This window comes from Petromyzon marinus, unplaced genomic scaffold, assembly GCF_048934315.1.
Source record: "Petromyzon marinus isolate PM22_M1 ecotype Great Lakes invasive population unplaced genomic scaffold, UKy_Petmar_22M1.pri1.0 PM_Scaffold_390, whole genome shotgun sequence".
Classification (NCBI taxonomy): domain Eukaryota; kingdom Metazoa; phylum Chordata; class Hyperoartia; order Petromyzontiformes; family Petromyzontidae; genus Petromyzon; species Petromyzon marinus.
Window position 1 is genome coordinate 1 of NW_027423380.1, and position 21,990 is coordinate 21,990.

General features: G+C 55.7%; 1 protein-coding gene across 1 annotated transcript in view; it reads left to right on the top strand.

The window, feature by feature from the left end:
* The first annotated feature begins 6 nt into the window (after window positions 1–6).
* Window positions 7–21,990, top strand: part of LOC116936817 (mitochondrial proton/calcium exchanger protein-like) — an 84,145-nt gene continuing 62,161 nt past the window's right edge. Inside the window, 2 exon segments of the mRNA XM_076064334.1 lie at window positions 7–60; window positions 21,606–21,639. Of these exon segments, the coding sequence (XP_075920449.1) occupies window positions 19–60; window positions 21,606–21,639 (76 nt within the window). The 5' untranslated portion in view covers window positions 7–18.

A 21,990-nucleotide genomic window follows, 5' to 3' on the forward strand; every position in this document is an offset into this window, starting at 1 on the left:
CACGGCTCGGCCGCCGTGATGGACGAGTCGAAGGTGGAGAAGTCGCTCAAGTCTATTAAGGTGGGTGGGTGGTGTGGGTGGTGTGGGTGGTGTGGGTGGTGGGGGGTGAGTGGGTGGGTGAGTGGGTGGGTGAGTGGGTGGGTGAGTGGGTGGGTGAGTGGGTGAGTGGGTGGGTGAGTGGGTGATTGGGTGAGTGAGTGGGTGGATGGGTGGGTGGGTGAGTGGGGGGATGGGTGAGTGGGTGGATGGGTGGGTGGGTGAGTGAGTGGGTGAGTGGATGGGTGAGTGGGTGGATGGGTGGGTGGGTGAGTGGGTGGGTGGGTGGGTGAGTGGGTGGATGGGTGGGTGGGTGAGTGAGTGAGTGAGTGGGTGGGTGAGTGAGTGGGTGGGTGGGTGGGTGAGTGGGTGGGTGGGTGAGTGGGTGGGTGGGTGGGTGAGTGGGTGGGTGGGTGAGTGGGTGGGTGGGTGAGTGGGTGGGTGGGTGGGTGAGTGGGTGGGTGGGTGGGTGGGTGAGTGGGTGGGTGGGTGGGTGAGTGGGTGGGTGGGTGGGTGAGTGGGTGGGTGGGTGGGTGAGTGGGTGGGTGGGTGAGTGGGTGAGTGGGTGAGTGGGTGGATGGGTGAGTGGGTGGATGGGTGGGTGGGTGAGTGGGTGGATGGGTGGGTGGGTGAGTGGGTGGATGGGTGGGTGGGTGAGTGAGTGGGTGAGTGGGTGGGTGAGTGAGTGGGTGGGTGGGTGGGTGGGTGGATGGGTGGGTGGGTGGGTGGATGGGTGGGTGGATGGGTGGGTGGGTGGGTGGATGGGTGGGTGGGTGGGTGGATGGGTGGGTGGGTGGATGGGTGGGTGGATGGGTGGGTGGATGGGTGGGTGGATGGGTGGGTGGGTGGATGGGTGGGTGGGTGGATGGGTGGGTGGGTGGATGGGTGTGGTGGGTGGGTGGATGGATGGATGGGTGGGTGAGTGAGGTGAATGGGTGGGTGAGTGAGTGGATGGGTGAGTGAGTGAGTGGGTGAGTGGGTGAGTGGGTGGGTGAGTAGGTGGGTGGGTGGGTGAGTGAGTGAGTGGGTGGGTGGGTGGGTGAGTGAGTGGGTGGGTGAGTGGGTGAGTGGGTGGGTGAGTGGGTGGGTGGGTGGGTGGTTGAGTGAGTAAGTAGGTGGGTGAGTAGATAGGAGGGTGAGTGGGTGGGTGGGTGGGTTTGTGGGTGGGTAAGTGGGTGGGTGAGTCGACAGGAGGGTGGGAGGGTCAGTGGGTGAGTGAGTGGGTCAGTGGCTGGCTGATTGGGTGAGTGGGTGGGAGGGTGAGTGGGACGTTTAGTGGGTGAGTGCTTGGGTGGATGAGTGGAGGGTGAGTGGGTAGGTGGGAGCAATCCACAGACTCACACAGAGATCCATGAAGGCCCACAGCCTCGCACAGCAGAATCATCATCATCAGCAGCATCATCATCAGGTTCAGCAGAATCATCATCAGCAGCATCATCAGCAGTATCATCAGGTTCAGCAGAAGCATCAGCATCATCAGCAGCATCATTGTCAGGTTTAGCAACATCAGTAGCAGCAGCATCATCATCAGCAGCATCATCAGCAGCAGCAGAATCATCAGCGGCAGGCAGCAGTTATGACATTGTTCATAATTCACCAGAATCATCACATTTCATGCTGGTGCTGATGATAGTGATGATGGTGATGATCGTGATGCTGGTAATGATGATCGCGTTGATTGTTGATTATGATGATGCTGATCATGATGCTGCTGGTGATGATGATGATGCTGGTGATGATGATGCTGGTGATGATGATGCTGGTGATGATGTTGATGATGATGCTGGTGATGATGATGCTGATGCTGGTGATGATGATGATGCTGGTGATGATGATGATGCTGGTGATGATGATGCTGGTGATGATGATGATGATGCTGCTGATGATGATGCTGGTGATGATGATGGTGGTGATGATGATCCTGATGATGATTATGAGGCTGCTGACTATCGTGATTATGATGGTGTCGATGCTGATTATTTTGATGATGATGATGCTGATGATGATGAATTATGCATAACGGTGGCGATGCTAATGATGATGTTAACTGTGATTTCTGCCGATTATAACTTAGCCCTTGCTACTGCTATAATTTACAGCAATTAATCAGCTGATGATACTTCTGATGACTCTACTGCAACTACTTTTACTGCTGCTGCTGATGATGATGATACTGCTACTACTACTGATGATGATGATGATACTGCTGCTACTACTGATGATGATACTACTACTGATGATGATGATGATAGTGATACTGCTACTACTGATGATGATGATGATAGTGATACTGCTACTACTGATGATGATGATAGTGATATTGCTACTGATGATGATGATGATAGTGATATTGCTACTACTACTGATGATGATGATACTGCTACTACTGATGATGATACTGCTACTACTGATGATGATACTGCTACTACTACTGATGATAATGATACTACTGCTACCCCTACTGATGATACTGCTACTACTACTGATGATGATGATCATAATACAACTACTGCTAACACTGACAACACTGATTGGGCGCGTCACGGCGGCCATGTTGCCTGGGGAGTGGTCGTCACGTCGGCCATGTTGCCTGGGGAGTGGGCGTCACGTTGGCCATGTTGCCTGGGGAGTGGTCGTCACGTCGGCCATGTTGCCTGGGGAGTGGGCGTCACGTCGGCCATGTTGCCTGGGAGTGGTCGTCACGTCGGCCATGTTGCCTGGGGAGTCGGTGTCACGTCGGCCATGTTGCCTAGGAGGGGTCTCACGTCACGTCGGCCATGTTGCCTGGGGGGTGTGTGTGTGCGCCACGTCGGCCATGTTGCCTGGGGGGGGCGGGGGTTGGGCGTTACGTCGGCCATGTTGCCTGGGGAGTGGGCGTCACGTCGGCCATTTTTCCTTGGGGTGGGGGGGGCGTCACGTCAGCCATGTTGCTTAGGGGGGTGGATGTCACGTCGGCCATGTTGCCTGGGGGGGGGGAGAGGTGTGTCACGTCGGTCATGTTGCCTGAGTGGGTGGGTGTCACGTCGGCCAAGTTGCCTGAGGGGGGGGGGGCGTCACGTCAGCCATTTTTTCTAGGGGGGGGGGGGTCGGGGGTGGCGGGCGTCACATCAGCCATATTGCCTAGGGAGAGGACGTCATGTCGGCCATGTTGCCTGGGTTGAGGGGGTGTCACATCGTCCATGTTGCCTGGGGGGGACGTCACGTCGGTGGGGTGTAATGTCACGTGCGCCGTGGTGGGGGGGGAGTTTATCACGTGGGCCGTGTTGGGCAGGGGTTTCTCTTCCTCGCATCCGATTGGCCGGTGCGGGGAGTCACCAGCAACTTGGGAGAAATCTTAAGGATCCCTGGATCCTGGATCCTGACCTAAAGCTTCCAGCTGCTAACGCTACTACTCATGATGATGCTGCTGCTCCTGCTTCCGCAACCATTGCCAATCATCGTTCGCCTGGCTCCCACATTCCCACAACCCAGATCCTAGATCCCAGATCACAGATCCCACATCCCAGATCACAGATCCCGACTCCCAGACCCCAGATCCCACATCCCAGATCACAGATCCCAGACCTCAGACCCAAGACCCCAGATCCCAGACCCCAGATCCCAGATCCTAGATCCCAGATCCTAGACCCCAGACCCCAGACCCCAGAGCCCAGAGCCCAGAGCCCAGATCCTAGACCCCAGACCCCAGATCCCAGACCCCAGATCCTAGATCCCAGACCCCAGATCCCTGACCCCTGACCCCAGATCCCAGACCCCAGATCCTAGACCCAAGATCCCAGATCCTAGATCCCAGATCCCAGACCCCAGACCCCAGACCCCAGATCCCAGAGCCCAGAGCCCAGACCCCAGATCCCAGACCCCAGATCCTAGATCCCAGACCCCAGATCCCTGACCCCTGACCCCAGACCCCAGATCCCAGACCCCAGATCCCAGACCCCAGATCCCAGACCCCAGATCCTAGATCCCAGATCCCAGATCCTAGACCCCAGACCCCAGATTCCAGACCCCAGACCCCAGATCCCCGACCCCAGATCCCAGACCCCACATCCCAGATCTCAGATCCCAGATCCCAGATCCCGGACCCCAGATCTCAGATCCCAGACCCCAGATCCCTGACCCTTGACCCCAGATCACAGATCCCTGACCCCAGATCTCTGACCCCAGATCCCAGACCCCAGATCTCAGATCCCAGATCCCAGACCCCAGATCTCAGATCCCAGATCCCAGACCCCAGCTCCCTGACCCCTGACCCCAGATCACAGATCCCTGATCCCAGATCCCTGACCCCAGACCCCAGATCCCAGACCCCAGATCTCAAATCCCAAACCCCAGATCCCAGACCCCAGATCCCAGACCCCAGATCCCTGACCCCTGACCCCAGACCCCACAACCCAGATCCCAGACCCCAGATCCCAGACCCCAGATCCCAGACCCCAGATCCCAGACCCCAGATCCCAGACCCCAGACCCCAGATCCCAGACCCCACATCCCAGACCCCAGATCTCAGATCCCAGACCCCTGACCCCAGATCACAGATCCCTGACCCCAGATCTCTGACCCCAGATCCCAGATCCCAGACCCCAGATCCCTGACCCCAGATCACAGATCCCTGACCCCAGATCCCAGATCCCTGACCCCAGATCCCAGACATCAGATCCCAGACCCCAGGTCCCAGACCCCAGATCTCAAATCCCAGAACCCAGACCCCAGATCCCAGACCCCATGTCCCAGACCCCAGATCCCTGACCCCTGATCCCTGACCCCTGACCCCAGATCCCAGACCCCAGATCCCAGACCCCAGGTCCCAGACCCCAGGTCCCAGACCCCAGATCTCAAATCCCAGATCCCTGACCCCTGATCCCAGATCCCTGACCCCAGAGCCCAGATCCCGGCTCTTTCCCTGCTCGCTCGGAATCGGTGGACGTGGAATTTGAATCTCCAGTGGGGTGGAGGGAGCAGATCTGAAGTGGCCCTCCTCCTCCACCTCCTCTACCCCCCCACCCACCCCTCCACCTCCTCTACCCCCCACCCACCCCTCCACCTCCTCTACCCCCCCACCCACCCACCCCTCCACCTCCTCTACCCCCCCACCCACCCACCCCTCCACCTCCTCTACCCCCTCCTCACCCCCCCTCCTCCTCCACCTCCTCCACCTCCTCTACCCCCCCCACCCACCCCTCCACCTCCTCTATCCCCTCCTCCCCCTCCTCATCTCCTCCACCCCCTCCTGTGCTCCATCTCCCCCCTCCTCGACCTCTTCTCCCCCCCCCTCCTCCACCTCCTCCCCCTCCTCCTCCACCTCCTCTCCCCCCCCTCCTCTACCTCCTCATCCCCCTCCTCCCCCCCTCCACCTCCCTCCTCCACCTCCTCTCCCTCCTCCTCCACCTCCTCCCCCCCCTCCTCCACCTCCTCCCCCCTCCTCTACCTCCTCATCCCCCTCCCCCCTCCTCCACCTCCTCCTCTACCACCTCATCCTCCTCCCCCCCTCCACCTCCACCTACCTCCCCCGCCCTCCACATCCTCCACCTCCTCTACCTCCTCCTCCATCCCCCTCTCCCCCTCCTCCTCCATCCCCTTCTCCTCCCCCCCCCCCCCCCCCCCCCCCGTGTGGTGTAGGGAGTGGGGGCGCTATCGGGGGGCGCTCTGGTTGCATCGGTAAGAAGGCGGGGGAGTGGGGATACGTGCAAATAAATAAATAAATGGCCCTGGCGCGCTGAGCGAGCCTTGCTCACTCGCTCAGCCGCTGACTCGCTCAGCCGCTCACTCGCTCAGCCACTCACTCAGTCACTCGCTCACTCATTCGGTCACTCGCTCACTCACTCACTCGCTCGCTCAGCCACTCAGTCACTCACTCAAACAGTCACTCAGTCACTCGCTCAGCTACTCAGTCACTCAGTCACCTCACTCGCTCAGCCACTCACTCACTCAGTCACTCACTCGCTCAGCCACTCACTCAGTCACTCACTCACTCAGCCACTCACTCACTCAGCCACTCACTCACTCAGCGACTCACTCAGCCACTCACTCACTCAACCACTCACTCACTCAGCCACTCACTCAGCCACTCACTCGCTCAGCCACTCACTCGCTCAACCACTCACTCACTCAGCCACTCACTCACTCAGCCACTCACTCAGTCACTCACTCGCTCAGCCACTCAGTCACTCGCTCACTCATTCGGTCACTCGCTCACTCACTCGCTCACTAACTCACTCGCTCGCTTAGCCACTCACTCACTTAGCCACTCGCTCATTCACTCACTCGCTCAGCCACTCAGTCACTCAGCCGCTCACTCAGCCACTCGCCTGCTCAGCCACTCACTCACTTAGCCACTCGCTCACTCACTCGCTTAGCCACTCGCCTGCTCGGCACTCACTCGCTCAGCCACTCGCTCAGCCACTCACTCAGCCACTCGCTCACTCACTCACTCGCTCAGCCACTCGCTCAGCCACTCGCTCAGCCACTCACTCAGCCACTCGCTCACTCACTCGCTCAGCCACTCACCCACTCAGCCGCTCACTCGCTCAGCCACTCACTCGCTCAGCCACTCACCCACTTAGCCGCTCACTCAGGCCACTCGCCTGCTCATCCACTCACTCACTTAGCCGCTCACTCACTCGCTCAGCCACTCACTCGCTCAGCCACTTGCGCAGCCACTCGCTCAGCCAGTCACTCACTCGCTCACTCGCTCAGCCACTCATTCGCTCAGCGACTCGCTCACTCACTCAGCCACTCGCTCACTCACTCAGTCACTCGCTCACTCATTCGGTCGCTCGCTCAATCGCTCACTAACTCACTCGCTCGCTCAGCCACTCGCTCGCTCAGCCACTCACTCAGCCGCTCACTCAGCCACCCGCCTGCTCAGCCACTCACTCACTTAGCCACTCGCTCACTCACTCACTCGCTCAGCCACTCACTCACTCAGCCACTCGCTCATTCATTCGCTCAGCCACTCGCTCAGCCACTCGCTCGCTCCCTCACTCGATTATCCGCTCGCTCACTCACTCGCCCACTCACTCAGTCACTCACTCGCCTACTCACTCTGTCACTCATTCACTCACTCAGCCACTCGCTCACTCACTCAGCTACTCAGTCACTCTTACACGAAGACAAAGATCCCCCGTGTAGCCTCTAACAGTGCTGTAGGGGCAAGTGCTGTTAGCAGCAGCAGCAGCCCCTATGAAGGCTACCGGCACTGTGGCTACACACACAGAGGGGGTGGGTGGCCAGCACCACCACGCCCGGCCGCCTTTGTCTCTCCCCCAGTGCTGGCGATGTTCACACAGACAAGCGCACGCATAGACAAAGGCACACACACAGGAAGAGAGACACACAGGCACACACATAGACACACACATAGACACACACATAGACACACACAGGCACACACACAGACACACGTAGACACACACAGGCACACAAGCAGACAACAACAACCGCCATTCGCCACTAAGTGGCGGTGACGTCACCACGCCGCTTGTGCCAGGCTATGTGCACCTTGAGGCCACCACGTGAAGTGTCGAACACCCGCTGGCAGGAGGTCACGGGGCAGACCCAGCAGGTGCCACGGGTCGACTGACTAAGATGACTGAGGTGACTGGCTGATGCACCACCTGTGCCCCCTACTGTGCCAACCTGCTGTGCTTTAGCCACCCGGCGCTCCGCTCGTTGTTGTGAGCGTCGCTCCTCCGCCCTCCGTTGTTGTTGGAGGGCGACTGCCTCCAACTGCCCAGTAGCGTCCTTCACGAGCCTCCTCCACAGAGGCCGATCTTGACACCGCTGGTACCAGTCATGGCTCTGACTCCCAGCCACATAGTGTTACCCGGGCCCGCTCACCATCATGAAGGTCCTTAATGATCGTGAGCAGAGGGTCAGGGACTCCGAAAGCACGAAGAACAACCCAGAGCCCAGGCCTACCGATGGTATCATAGGCCTTGACCAGGTCAATAAAGCAGAGATTTTAGATCTTGTTGGAGTTCCCTACACCTCTGCTGTAGCAGACGGACAGAAAATATGGCATCTGTGCAGGACCGCCCTTTCCTGAAACCGCATTGGGGCTCCGCAAGCCTCTCCTCAGCGTGCCTGGCAAGGCGATGTTGAATAATCCTTGCCAGGACCTTTCCCGGCACACTGAGGAGTGAGATGCCCCTGTAGTTGTTACAGTCTGTGCGGTCCCCCTTCTTAAAGAGGGGGACCACCAGGGCATCCTTCCAATCCTCCAAAACAACCCCCTACCTCCTCGCGGTGCCGGACGGGCAACTCTGTCGTGGACAGTGCCGATTGGCTCCTCCCCTCATGGCGTCTGTGACCACCACAGGGGCTAAACGGGGGCTCTGGACGGGTGCGAGGGGCTGGTAACCCCTCCACCTTCAATTAATTACCACGAAACCACGAATTAAATATGTAACACGCAGACATGCACACACAGACACACACATAACACACACACGCACACATGGATGCACACACACATAGATGCACACACAGACACACACACATAACACACACACACACAGAACACACACACACATAGACGCATAGATGCACACAGACGCACGCATTGACACACACACACAGACACACACAGACACACACAGACACACACATACACACACACAGACACACAGACAGACACACACAGACAACAACAACCGCCATTCGCCACTAAGTGGCGGTGACGTCACCACAACGCTTGTGCCAGGCCATGTGCACCTTGAGGCCACGTGAAGTGTCAAACGCCCGCTGGCAGGAGGTCACGGGGCAGACCCAGGTGCCACGGGTCGACTGACTGAGATGACTGGCTGATGCACCACCTGTGCCCCCCACTGTGCCAACCTGCTGTGCTTTAGCCACCCGTTGCTCCGCTCGTTGTTCTGAGCATCGCTCCTCCGCCCTCCGTTGTTGTTGGAGGGCGACTGCCTCCAACTGCCCAGTAACATCCTTCACGAGCCTCCTCCACAGAGGCCGATCTTGACACCGCTGGTACTGGACTTCGACAAGTCCACTCAGCTCCACGTCCTCCTGTACCACATCACTCCATCTCTTCTCTAGCCCGTGCCGCGCCCGTTTAGCCCCCTCGATCCGGCCGAACAAAAGCTGTTTTGGCATGCGGTGGCTGGGCATGCGGGCTACATGACCCAGCCAACGCAGCCTTGCCTGCCGGAGGAGCTCACCGATGGGACCTTGCCCAGATCTTTCAAGGATTTGTGAGCTCCTCACACAATCCAGTCTGGTTAAACCCAGGATGGATCGTAGGCCGGCCAACCTAAATGTTTCTAACCGGCGAAGATGTTCCATTAGGGGGGTCCACGTTTCGCAAGCGTAGAGAAGGGAGGGAATGACCGTGGCCGAGAAGACCTGAAGCTTAGTGCGGAGCGACAGACCAGGTAGCTTCCACACAGCGTTACGCAACCGATGAAAAGATATTGCCGCTCGACTGATTCGGAGTGAGACCTCTGCTGTTAATCCGGAGCCGGTCATAAGCACACTGCCCAGGTATGGGAAACTCTCCACTCTCTCCACAACTGCCCCATCACCGATAGGGAGTTGTAAGGGTGGAGTGTCCGATGGTACAAAATACCCAGGCAGGTGCTTAGTTTTGGTGGGGCTGATGGTAAGGCCCCATCTCTTAGTGGCACGCTCCAGTCTCAGCAGCAGCATCTCCAACTCCTCCTCTGAATGAGCAGCTATTACCAAATCATCGGCATACATAACGTGGTTGAGCAATAGGGAGCCATCCCTTGACCGCACCCAGGCATCGATCAGCCTCTCATTATATCTGTACCAAATGGAGATTCCCCCGGTACAGCTATTGAAAGCTTCACGAACTACGTGGTCAAAATGTGGGAGCCAGAGGACATCCCTGTCGCACCCCAAGGTGTACAGGGAATGGCTCTGACTCCCGGCCACGTAGTTTTACCCGGGCCCGCTCACCATCATGAAGGTCCTTAATGATCGTGAGCAGAGGGTCAGGGACTCCAAAAGCACGAAGAACAACCCAGAGCCCAGGCCTACTGATGGTATCATAGGCCTTGACCAGGTCAATAAAGCAGAGATGTAGGTCTTGTTGGAATTCCCTACACCTCTGCTGTAGCAGACGGACAGAAAATATGGCATCTGTGCAGGACCGCCCTTTCCTGAAACCGCATTGGGGCTCCGCAAGCCTCTCCTCAGCGTGCCTGGCAAGGCGATGCTGAATAATCCTTGCCAGGACCTTTCCCGGCACACTGAGGAGTGAGATGCCCCTGTAGTTGTTACAGTCTGTGCGGTCCCCCTTCTTAAAGAGGGGGACCACCAGGGCATCCTTCCAATCCTCCAAAACAACCCCCTACCTCCTCGCGGTGCCGGACGGGCAACTCTGTCGTGGACAGTGCCGATTGGCTCCTCCCCTCATGCCGTCTGTGACCACCACAGGGGCTAAACGGGGGCTCTGGACGGGTGCGAGGGGCTGGTAACCCCTCCACCTTCAATTAATTACCACGAAACCATGAATTAAATATGTAACACGCAGACATGCACACACAGACACACACATAACACACACACGCACACATGGATGCACACACACATAGATGCACACACAGACACACACACGTAACACACACACAGAACACACACACACATAGACGCATAGATGCACACAGACGCACGCATTGACACACACACACAGACACACACAGACACACACAGACACACACAGACACACACAGACACACACAGACACACACAAACACACACACAGACACACAGACAGACACACACAGACAACAACAACCGCCATTCGCCACTAAGTGGCGGTGACGTCACCACAACGCTTGTGCCAGGCCATGTGCACCTTGAGGCCACGTGAAGTGTCAAACGCCCGCTGGCAGGAGGTCACGGGGCAGACCCAGGTGCCACGGGTCGACTGACTGAGATGACTGGCTGATGCACCACCTGTGCCCCCTACTGTGCCAACCTGCTGTGCTTTAGCCACCCGGCGCTCCGCTCGTTGTTGTGAGCGTCGCTCCTCCGCCCTCCGTTGTTGTTGGAGGGCGACTGCCTCCAACTGCCCAGTAACATCCTTCACGAGCCTCCTCCACAGAGGCCGATCTTGACACCGCTGGTACCAGTCATCGGCAAGTCCGCTCAGCTCCACGTCCTCCTGTACCACATCACTCCATCTCTTCTCTAGCCCGTGCCGCGCCCGTTTAGCCCCCTCGATCCGGCCGAACAAAAGCTGTTTTGGCATGCGGTGGCTGGGCATGCGGGCTACATGACCCAGCCAACGCAGCCTTGCCTGCCGGAGGAGCTCACCGATGGGACCTTGCCCAGATCTTTCAAGGATTTGTGAGCTCCTCACACAATCCAGTCTGGTTAAACCCAGGATGGATCGTAGGCCGGCCAACCTAAATGTTTCTAACCGGCGAAGATGTTCCATTAGAGGGGTCCACGTTTCGCAAGCGTAGAGAAGGGAGGGAATTACCGTGGCCGAGAAGACCTGAAGCTTATTGCGGAGCGACAGACCAGGTAGCTTCCACACAGCGTTACGCAACCGATGAAAAGATATTGCCGCTCGACTGATTCGGAGTGAGACCTCTGCTGTTAATCTGGAGCCGGTCATAAGCACACTGCCCAGGTATGGGAAACTCTCCACTCTCTCCACAACTGCCCCATCACCGATAGGGAGTTGTTGGGATGGAGTGTCCGATGGCACAAAATACCCAGGCAGGTGCTTAGTTTTGGTGGGGCTGATGGTAAGGCCCCATCTCTTAGTGGCACGCTCCAGTCTCAGCAGCAGCGTCTCCAACTCCTCCTCTGAATGAGCAGCTATTACCAAATCATCGGCATAAATAACGTGGTTGAGCAATAGGGAGCCATCCCTTGACCGCACCCAGGCATCGATCAGCCTCTCATTATATCTGTACCAAATGGAGATTCCCCCGGTACAGCTATTGAAAGCTTCACGAACTACGTGGTCAAAATGTGGGAGCCAGAGGACATCCCTGTCGCACCCCAAGGTGTACAGGGAATGGCTCTGACTCCCGGCCACGTAGTTTTACCCGGGCCCGCTCACCATCATGAAGGTCCTTAATGATCGTGAGCAGAGGGTCAGGTACTCCAAAAGCACGAAGAACGACCCAGAGCCCAGGCCTACTGATGGTATCATAGGCCTTGACCAGGTCAATAAAGCAGAGATGTAGGTCTTGTTGGAATTCCCTACATCTCTGCTGTAGCAGACGGACAGAAAATATGGCATCTGTGCAGGACTGCCCTTTCCTGAAACCGCACACACAGACACACACACAGACAGACACACATACACGCACAGACACACACAGACAAACACACACACACACACACAGACACACACAGACACGCACACAGACACACACACACAGACACACACACAGACACACACACAGACACACACAGACACACACACAGACACACAGACACACACACAGACACACACACAGACACACACACACACAGACACACACAGACACACACAGACACACACACACAGACACACACACAGACTCACACACAGACACACACAGACACACACACAGACACGCACACAGACACGCACACAGACACACACACAGACACACAACAACAACAACAACCGCCATTCGCCACTAAGTGGCGGTGACGTCACCACGACGCTTGTGCCAGGCTATGTGCACCGTGAGGCCACGTGAAGTGTCGAACGCCCGCTGGCAGGAGGTCACGGGGCAGACCCAGGTGCCACGGGTCGACTGACTGAGATGACTGGCTGATGCACCACCTGTGCCCCCCACTGTGCCAACCTGCTGTGCTTTAGCCACCCGTTGCTCCGCTCGTTGTTCTGAGCATCGCTCCTCCGCCCTCCGTTGTTGTTGGAGGGCGACTGCCTCCAACTGCCCAGTAACATCCTTCACGAGCCTCCTCCACAGAGGCCGATCTTGACACCGCTGGTACTGGACTTCGACAAGTCCACTCAGCTCCACGTCCTCCTGTACCACATCACTCCATCTCTTCTCTAGCCCGTGCCGCGCCCGTTTAGCCCCCTCGATCCGGCCGAACAAAAGCTGTTTTGGCATGCGGTGGCTGGGCATGCGGGCTACATGACCCAGCCAACGCAGCCTTGCCTGCCGGAGGAGCTCACCGATGGGACCTTGCCCAGATCTTTCAAGGATTTGTGAGCTCCTCACACAATCCAGTCTGGTTAAACCCAGGATGGATCGTAGGCCGGCCAACCTAAATGTTTCTAACCGGCGAAGATGTTCCATTAGGGGGGTCCACGTTTCGCAAGCGTAGAGAAGGGAGGGAATGACCGTGGCCGAGAAGACCTGAAGCTTAGTGCGGAGCGACAGACCAGGTAGCTTCCACACAGCGTTACGCAACCGATGAAAAGATATTGCCGCTCGACTGATTCGGAGTGAGACCTCTGCTGTTAATCCGGAGCCGGTCATAAGCACACTGCCCAGGTATGGGAAACTCTCCACTCTCTCCACAACTGCCCCATCACCGATAGGGAGTTGTAAGGGTGGAGTGTCCGATGGTACAAAATACCCAGGCAGGTGCTTAGTTTTGGTGGGGCTGATGGTAAGGCCCCATCTCTTAGTGGCACGCTCCAGTCTCAGCAGCAGCATCTCCAACTCCTCCTCTGAATGAGCAGCTATTACCAAATCATCGGCATACATAACGTGGTTGAGCAATAGGGAGCCATCCCTTGACCGCACCCAGGCATCGATCAGCCTCTCATTATATCTGTACCAAATGGAGATTCCCCCGGTACAGCTATTGAAAGCTTCACGAACTACGTGGTCAAAATGTGGGAGCCAGAGGACATCCCTGTCGCACCCCAAGGTGTACAGGGAATGGCTCTGACTCCCGGCCACGTAGTTTTACCCGGGCCCGCTCACCATCATGAAGGTCCTTAATGATCGTGAGCAGAGGGTCAGGGACTCCAAAAGCACGAAGAACAACCCAGAGCCCAGGCCTACTGATGGTATCATAGGCCTTGACCAGGTCAATAAAGCAGAGATGTAGGTCTTGTTGGAATTCCCTACACCTCTGCTGTAGCAGACGGACAGAAAATATGGCATCTGTGCAGGACCGCCCTTTCCTGAAACCGCATTGGGGCTCCGCAAGCCTCTCCTCAGCGTGCCTGGCAAGGCGATGCTGAATAATCCTTGCCAGGACCTTTCCCGGCACACTGAGGAGTGAGATGCCCCTGTAGTTGTTACAGTCTGTGCGGTCCCCCTTCTTAAAGAGGGGGACCACCAGGGCATCCTTCCAATCCTCCAAAACAACCCCCTACCTCCTCGCGGTGCCGGACGGGCAACTCTGTCGTGGACAGTGCCGATTGGCTCCTCCCCTCATGCCGTCTGTGACCACCACAGGGGCTAAACGGGGGCTCTGGACGGGTGCGAGGGGCTGGTAACCCCTCCACCTTCAATTAATTACCACGAAACCATGAATTAAATATGTAACACGCAGACATGCACACACAGACACACACATAACACACACACGCACACATGGATGCACACACACATAGATGCACACACAGACACACACACGTAACACACACACAGAACACACACACACATAGACGCATAGATGCACACAGACGCACGCATTGACACACACACACAGACACACACAGACACACACAGACACACACAGACACACACAAACACACACACAGACACACAGACAGACACACACAGACAACAACAACCGCCATTCGCCACTAAGTGGCGGTGACGTCACCACAACGCTTGTGCCAGGCCATGTGCACCTTGAGGCCACGTGAAGTGTCAAACGCCCGCTGGCAGGAGGTCACGGGGCAGACCCAGGTGCCACGGGTCGACTGACTGAGATGACTGGCTGATGCACCACCTGTGCCCCCTACTGTGCCAACCTGCTGTGCTTTAGCCACCCGGCGCTCCGCTCGTTGTTGTGAGCGTCGCTCCTCCGCCCTCCGTTGTTGTTGGAGGGCGACTGCCTCCAACTGCCCAGTAACATCCTTCACGAGCCTCCTCCACAGAGGCCGATCTTGACACCGCTGGTACCAGTCATCGGCAAGTCCGCTCAGCTCCACGTCCTCCTGTACCACATCACTCCATCTCTTCTCTAGCCCGTGCCGCGCCCGTTTAGCCCCCTCGATCCGGCCGAACAAAAGCTGTTTTGGCATGCGGTGGCTGGGCATGCGGGCTACATGACCCAGCCAACGCAGCCTTGCCTGCCGGAGGAGCTCACCGATGGGACCTTGCCCAGATCTTTCAAGGATTTGTGAGCTCCTCACACAATCCAGTCTGGTTAAACCCAGGATGGATCGTAGGCCGGCCAACCTAAATGTTTCTAACCGGCGAAGATGTTCCATTAGGGGGGTCCACGTTTCGCAAGCGTAGAGAAGGGAGGGAATTACCGTGGCCGAGAAGACCTGAAGCTTATTGCGGAGCGACAGACCAGGTAGCTTCCACACAGCGTTACGCAACCGATGAAAAGATATTGCCGCTCGACTGATTCGGAGTGAGACCTCTGCTGTTAATCTGGAGCCGGTCATAAGCACACTGCCCAGGTATGGGAAACTCTCCACTCTCTCCACAACTGCCCCATCACCGATAGGGAGTTGTTGGGATGGAGTGTCCGATGGCACAAAATACCCAGGCAGGTGCTTAGTTTTGGTGGGGCTGATGGTAAGGCCCCATCTCTTAGTGGCACGCTCCAGTCTCAGCAGCAGCGTCTCCAACTCCTCCTCTGAATGAGCAGCTATTACCAAATCATCGGCATAAATAACGTGGTTGAGCAATAGGGAGCCATCCCTTGACCGCACCCAGGCATCGATCAGCCTCTCATTATATCTGTACCAAATGGAGATTCCCCCGGTACAGCTATTGAAAGCTTCACGAACTACGTGGTCAAAATGTGGGAGCCAGAGGACATCCCTGTCGCACCCCAAGGTGTACAGGGAATGGCTCTGACTCCCGGCCACGTAGTTTTACCCGGGCCCGCTCACCATCATGAAGGTCCTTAATGATCGTGAGCAGAGGGTCAGGTACTCCAAAAGCACGAAGAACGACCCAGAGCCCAGGCCTACTGATGGTATCATAGGCCTTGACCAGGTCAATAAAGCAGAGATGTAGGTCTTGTTGGAATTCCCTACATCTCTGCTGTAGCAGACGGACAGAAAATATGGCATCTGTGCAGGACTGCCCTTTCCTGAAACCGCACACACAGACACACACACAGACAGACACACATACACGCACAGACACACACAGACAAACACACACACACACACACAGACACACACAGACACGCACACAGACACACACACACAGACACACACACAGACACACACACAGACACACACAGACACACACACAGACACACACACAGACACACACACAGACACACACACAGACACACACACACACAGACACACACAGACACACACACACAGACACACACACAGACTCACACACAGACACACACAGACACACACACAGACACGCACACAGACACGCACACAGACACACACACAGACACACAACAACAACAACAACCGCCATTCGCCACTAAGTGGCGGTGACGTCACCACGACGCTTGTGCCAGGCTATGTGCACCGTGAGGCCACGTGAAGTGTCGAACGCCCGCTGGCAGGAGGTCACTGGGCAGACCCAGGTGCCACGGGTCGACTGACTGAGATGACTGGCTGATGCACCACCTGTGCCCCCTACTGTGCCAACCTGCTGTGCTTTAGCCACCCGGCGCTCCGCTCGTTGTTGTGAGCGTCGCTCCTCCGCCCTCCGTTGTTGTTGGAGGGCGACTGCCTCCAACTGCCCAGTAGCATCCTTCACGAGCCTCCTCCACAGAGGCCGATCTTGACACCGCTGGTACCAGTCATCGGCAAGTCCACTCAGCTCCACGTCCTCCTGTACCACATCACTCCATCTCTTCTCTAGCCCGTGCCGCGCCCGCTTAGCCCCCTCAATCCGGCCAAACAAAAGCTGTTTCGGCATGCGGTGGCTGGGCATGCGGGCTACATGACCCAGCCATCGCAGCCTTGCCTGCCGGAGGAGCTCACCGATGGAGCTCACCGATGGGACCCTGCCCAGATCTTTCAAGGATTTGTGAGCTCCTCACACAATCCAGTCTGGTTAAACCCAGGATGGATCGTAGGCAGGCCAGCCTAAATGTTTCTAACCGGCGAAGATGTTCCATTAGGGGGGTCCACGTTTCGCAAGCGTAGAGAAGGGAGGGAATGACCGTGGCCGAGAAGACCTGAAGCTTAGTGCGGAGCGACAGACCAGGTAGCTTCCACACAGCGTTACGCAACCGATGAAAAGATATTGCCGCTCGACTGATTCGGAGTGAGACCTCTGCTGTTAAACTGGAGCCAGTCATAAGCACACTGCCCAGGTATGGGAAACTCTCCACTCTCTCCACAACTGCCCCATCACCGATTGGGAGTTGTGGGGGTGGAGTGTCCGATGGTACAAAATACCCAGGCAGGTGCTTAGTTTTGGTGGGGCTGATGGTAAGGCCCCACCTCTTAGTGGCACGCTCCAGTCTCAGCAGCAGCGTCTCCAACTCCTCCTCTGACTGAGCAGATATTACCAAATCATCAGCATACATAACGTGGTTGAGCAATAGGGAGCCATCCCTTGACCGCACCCGGGCATCGATTAGCCTCCCATTATATCTGTACCATATGGAGATTCCCCCGGTACAGCTATTGAAGGCTTCACGAACTACGTGGTCAAAATAGATGTTAAATAATGTGGGAGCCAGAGGACATCCCTGTCGCACCCCAAGGTGTACAGGGAATGGCTCTGACTCCCGGCCACGTAGTTTTACCCGGGCCCGCTCACCATCATGAAGGTCCTTAATGATCGTGAGCAGAGGGTCAGGTACTCCAAAAGCACGAAGAACGACCCAGAGCCCAGGCCTACTGATGGTATCATAGGCCTTGACCAGGTCAATAAAGCAGAGATGTAGGTCTTGTTGGAATTCCCTACACCTCTGCTGTAGCAGACGGACAGAAAATATGGCATCTGTGCAGGACGCCCTTTCCTGAAACCGCATTGGGGCTCCGCAAGCCTCTCCTCAGCGTGCCTGGCAAGGCGATGCTGAATAATCCTTGCCAGGACCTTTCCCGGCACACTGAGGAGTGAGATGCCCCTGTAGTTTTTACAGTCTGTGCGGTCCCCCTTCTTAAAAAGGGGGACCAACAGGGCATCCTTCCAATCCTGCGGAACCCGTCCAGTGGTCCAGACTGTTGTTATGATGTCATATAGGGCAGTCTGTGCACAAACGTCACCCTCCCTCAGCATTTCGCTTGGGAGATCATCTCTGCCCGCTGCCTTTCCTGGTCTCAGACTCCGGATCGCCTTCAATACTTCCTCAGCAGATGGCACCTCAGCCAGTCACTCACAGGGGGTGACTTCTTCCAATATTTGAGGCACCGCAGCCTCAGCAGGGTCATCCTCACTTTGTGCCACGATGTTTTCCTGGCTGAGGGATTTTCCCTCCCCCAGGACCTCACAGAAATGCTCAGCAAATCCTTGAACCTGTTCCTGGGGGTCGGAGATTGGATCACCGTTTTTTCCCCTAATTATGGTAATAGGTGTGGCGCTGCAGGTTACTTTTTTGATGGAGTTAAATAGAGATTTGTGATCACGGGCCACTGAGGCAGACTCCATCTCCTCAGCAACCCGCGACCACCACCCATCCTTGCAGCGCCTCACGGCTCTCCGAACCTCCAAGCGAAGGCTGCGGTAAGCCTCCTCATTCTCTGACGTGGGATTCTGTAGCCGATAACAGTGGGCCTGTCGCTTTTTCTCAACCATCCTGAACACCTCCTCTGTCAGCCAGGGTCTCTGGGGAGGTCTGGACCGCGTACCCAAATCAGCCATTGCAGCTGCATGAGTCACAGTCCTAAACCTCGCCCATTTACCCTCGACATCAGGAGGAGTCGGGGACGATGCCAATCCCAGCCGCAAGCGATGATGAAATTCTCGCTTGCAACTTTCATCAGATAACTGAGACCAGGCCACTTTATGTTGGAATGGGTTCCTGGGTGTACACCCACCACCGGAGTGGAAGAATGGCAGGCGCATCTTACAGATGACTAGTCGATGGTCAGAGGGCAGATCAGCTCCACGGTAGGTCCTGGTGTCAAGGACATGGGCTCGCATTCGCTGGTCCGTCACTATGTAGTCCAGCAGATGTTCTTGCTTGGACCCGGCATGCATCCATGATGTGTGGATGCGCCGATGCCGGAACAGCGTGTTGGTAATTACAAGCCCATGGGCTGCACAAAAATCGAGCAGCCTCCTACCTTTGTTATTGAGCTGATCTGGCCCATGCCCTCCAATCACTCCAGACCAGGTGCCAGTATCATGACCAACTCGGGCATTGAAGTCACCCAACATGATGACTCTATCCCGAGGGGCCACTTTAGCCAGCACCTGTGACAGGAGGACATAGAAGGCATCTGACTCATCGGCTTTGCCTGCATCCCTCCACGGATGTTCATCTTCGGTGGGGGCATAAGTAACCACGACCACCATTCCTCGCCTCCGGTTGATGGGAAGGCGAGCCCAAAGTAGCCTGGGGCTTACAGCTTCCCACACCTCACCGCCACGCTCCCACGCCCCCTTCATTCTTTTGTTCAAAAGAAGACCCACACCCTGTTGTTTGGCAGTCTGCTGCCCCGAGTAGAGGACTGTCCACCCCTCATGGTGGCAGGAGCCAGAGCCGGTCCACCGGACCTCCTGAATGCCGCATAGATCCCTAATGGAACATCTTCGCCGGTTAGAAACATTTAGGCTGGCCTGCCTACGATCCATCCTGGGTTTAACCAGACTGGATTGTGTGAGGAGCTCACAAATCCTTGAAAGATCTGGGCAGGGTCCCATCGGTGAGCTCCATCGGTGAGCTCCTCCGGCAGGCAAGGCTGCGATGGCTGGGTCAGAGGAGCGGCAGCCTCTCCTCTGCAGTGAGCGTTCGAACATTCCACGTGGCCACCCGTAGTGGCTTTTCGTTGTTTCTGGAGTAGCCCCGAGGGTAGGTATTCAATCTCCTGGCTCCGCCAATTGGGGTTTGGCCAGGAGACGTCATAGACGCCTGGCCCCCCGGGGCCTCCGGCACAAGCTTATTAGTTACATATTTCAGTTTAACTCGTGGTTTCGTGGTAATTAATTGAAGGTGGAGGGGCTACCAGCCCCTCGCACCCGTCCAGAGCCCCCGTTTAGCCACTGTGGTGGTCATAGACGCCATGAGGGGAGGACCCAATCGGAATTGGTCCTCCCCCCACAGCACTGTCCACGACAGAGTTGCCCGTCCGGCACCGCGAGACACACACACACAGACACACACACAGACACACACACAGACACACACACAGACACACACACAGACACACACACAGACACACACACAGACACACACACAGACACACACACAGACACACACACGCTCTCCTCCTATCTGACAGTAACATGCTAATGTCTCACATTAACATCACTTAGCCCGTCCACTTTACGACCACCCTTGGGCTACATTTTAAAAACAATCAGCAGCAGGCCACACTTTCACACCTGATGACTGAAAAATTTTTACATTTTTTTTTAAATTTTGCTGTGGCTTTCCCACCTAATGATGATTGCTCTGCGTCGCAACCGAAACGTCGCGATGCATTTTATCGTTTACATTTGTATTATGGGAAAAAAATTGGAAGAAATTGTTTGCAAAAAAAAAATTTTTTTGGGGCAAATTCAATTCTTTTTTAAAGTTGGAAAAAAATTTAGAAAAATAATTTTCCATTTTTTTTTATATTTGCTGTGGCTTTCCCACCTAATGATGATTGCTCTGCGTCACAACCGAAACGTCGTGATGCATTTTATCGTTTACATTTGTATTATGGAAAAAAAATTGGAAGAAATTGTTTGCAAAAACATTTTTTTTTTTGGGCAAATTCAATTCTTTTTTAAAGTTGGAAAAAAAAAATTTTAGAAAAATTTGTTTTACGTTTTTTTTAAAAAAAAATTTGTTTAACAAAAAAATTTGCTGTGATTTTCCCACCTAATGATGATTGCTTTGCGTCGCAATCGAAACGTCGCGATGCATTCTATCGTTTACATTTGTATTATGGAAAAAAAAATTGGAAGAAATTGATTGCAAAAATTTTTTTTTTGGGGCAAATTCAATTCTTTTTTAAAGTTGGAAAAAAAAATGTAGAAACATTTTTAGAAATTTTTTTTTAGAAAAACATTTTTTTAGAAAAAATGTTTTCCATTTTTTTTAACAAAAATTTTTTGCTGTGGTTTCCCCACCCAATGATGATTGCTCTTGCGTCCGTCGCAACCGAAACGTCGCGATGCATTTTTATCGTTTTAAATCTCGTCACCTCATTTGTCTCCCCTTCTGCGGTGGTGACTTTACAAGCCCCCCGAAGGGGAAAGGGGCTCCCCCTGCCTGCGGCTCACGAGGAAACTTTTCAAAACGCGAAGCAAAATCGTCGCGGTCCGCTGTTGAGTGTTGACGCCGGGACAATTCTGTTTGTGCCCCCCCCCCCCCCTTTGCAGAGCAAAAAACTTGAAGACCTCACCCCTCTGCCAGGTACAGACAAAGCTCCCCCGGGTAGCCTCTGGCAGGGCTGTAGGGGCAAGTGCTGAGACACACAGACAAAGCTCCCCCCAGGTAGCCTCTGGCAGGGATGCAGGGGGCAAGTGCTGTAGGGGGCAAGTGCTGTGTACACACACACAGACAAAGATCCCCCAGGTAGTCTCTGGCAGGGCTGTAGGGGCAAGTGCTGTTACACACACACACAGACAAAGATATCCCCCAGGTAGCCTCTAGCAGAGCTGTAGGGGCAAGTGCTGAGACACAGACAAAGCTCCCCCAGGTAGCCTCTGGCAGCGCTGTAGGGGCAAGTGCTGTGTACACACACAGACAAAGATCCCCCAGGTA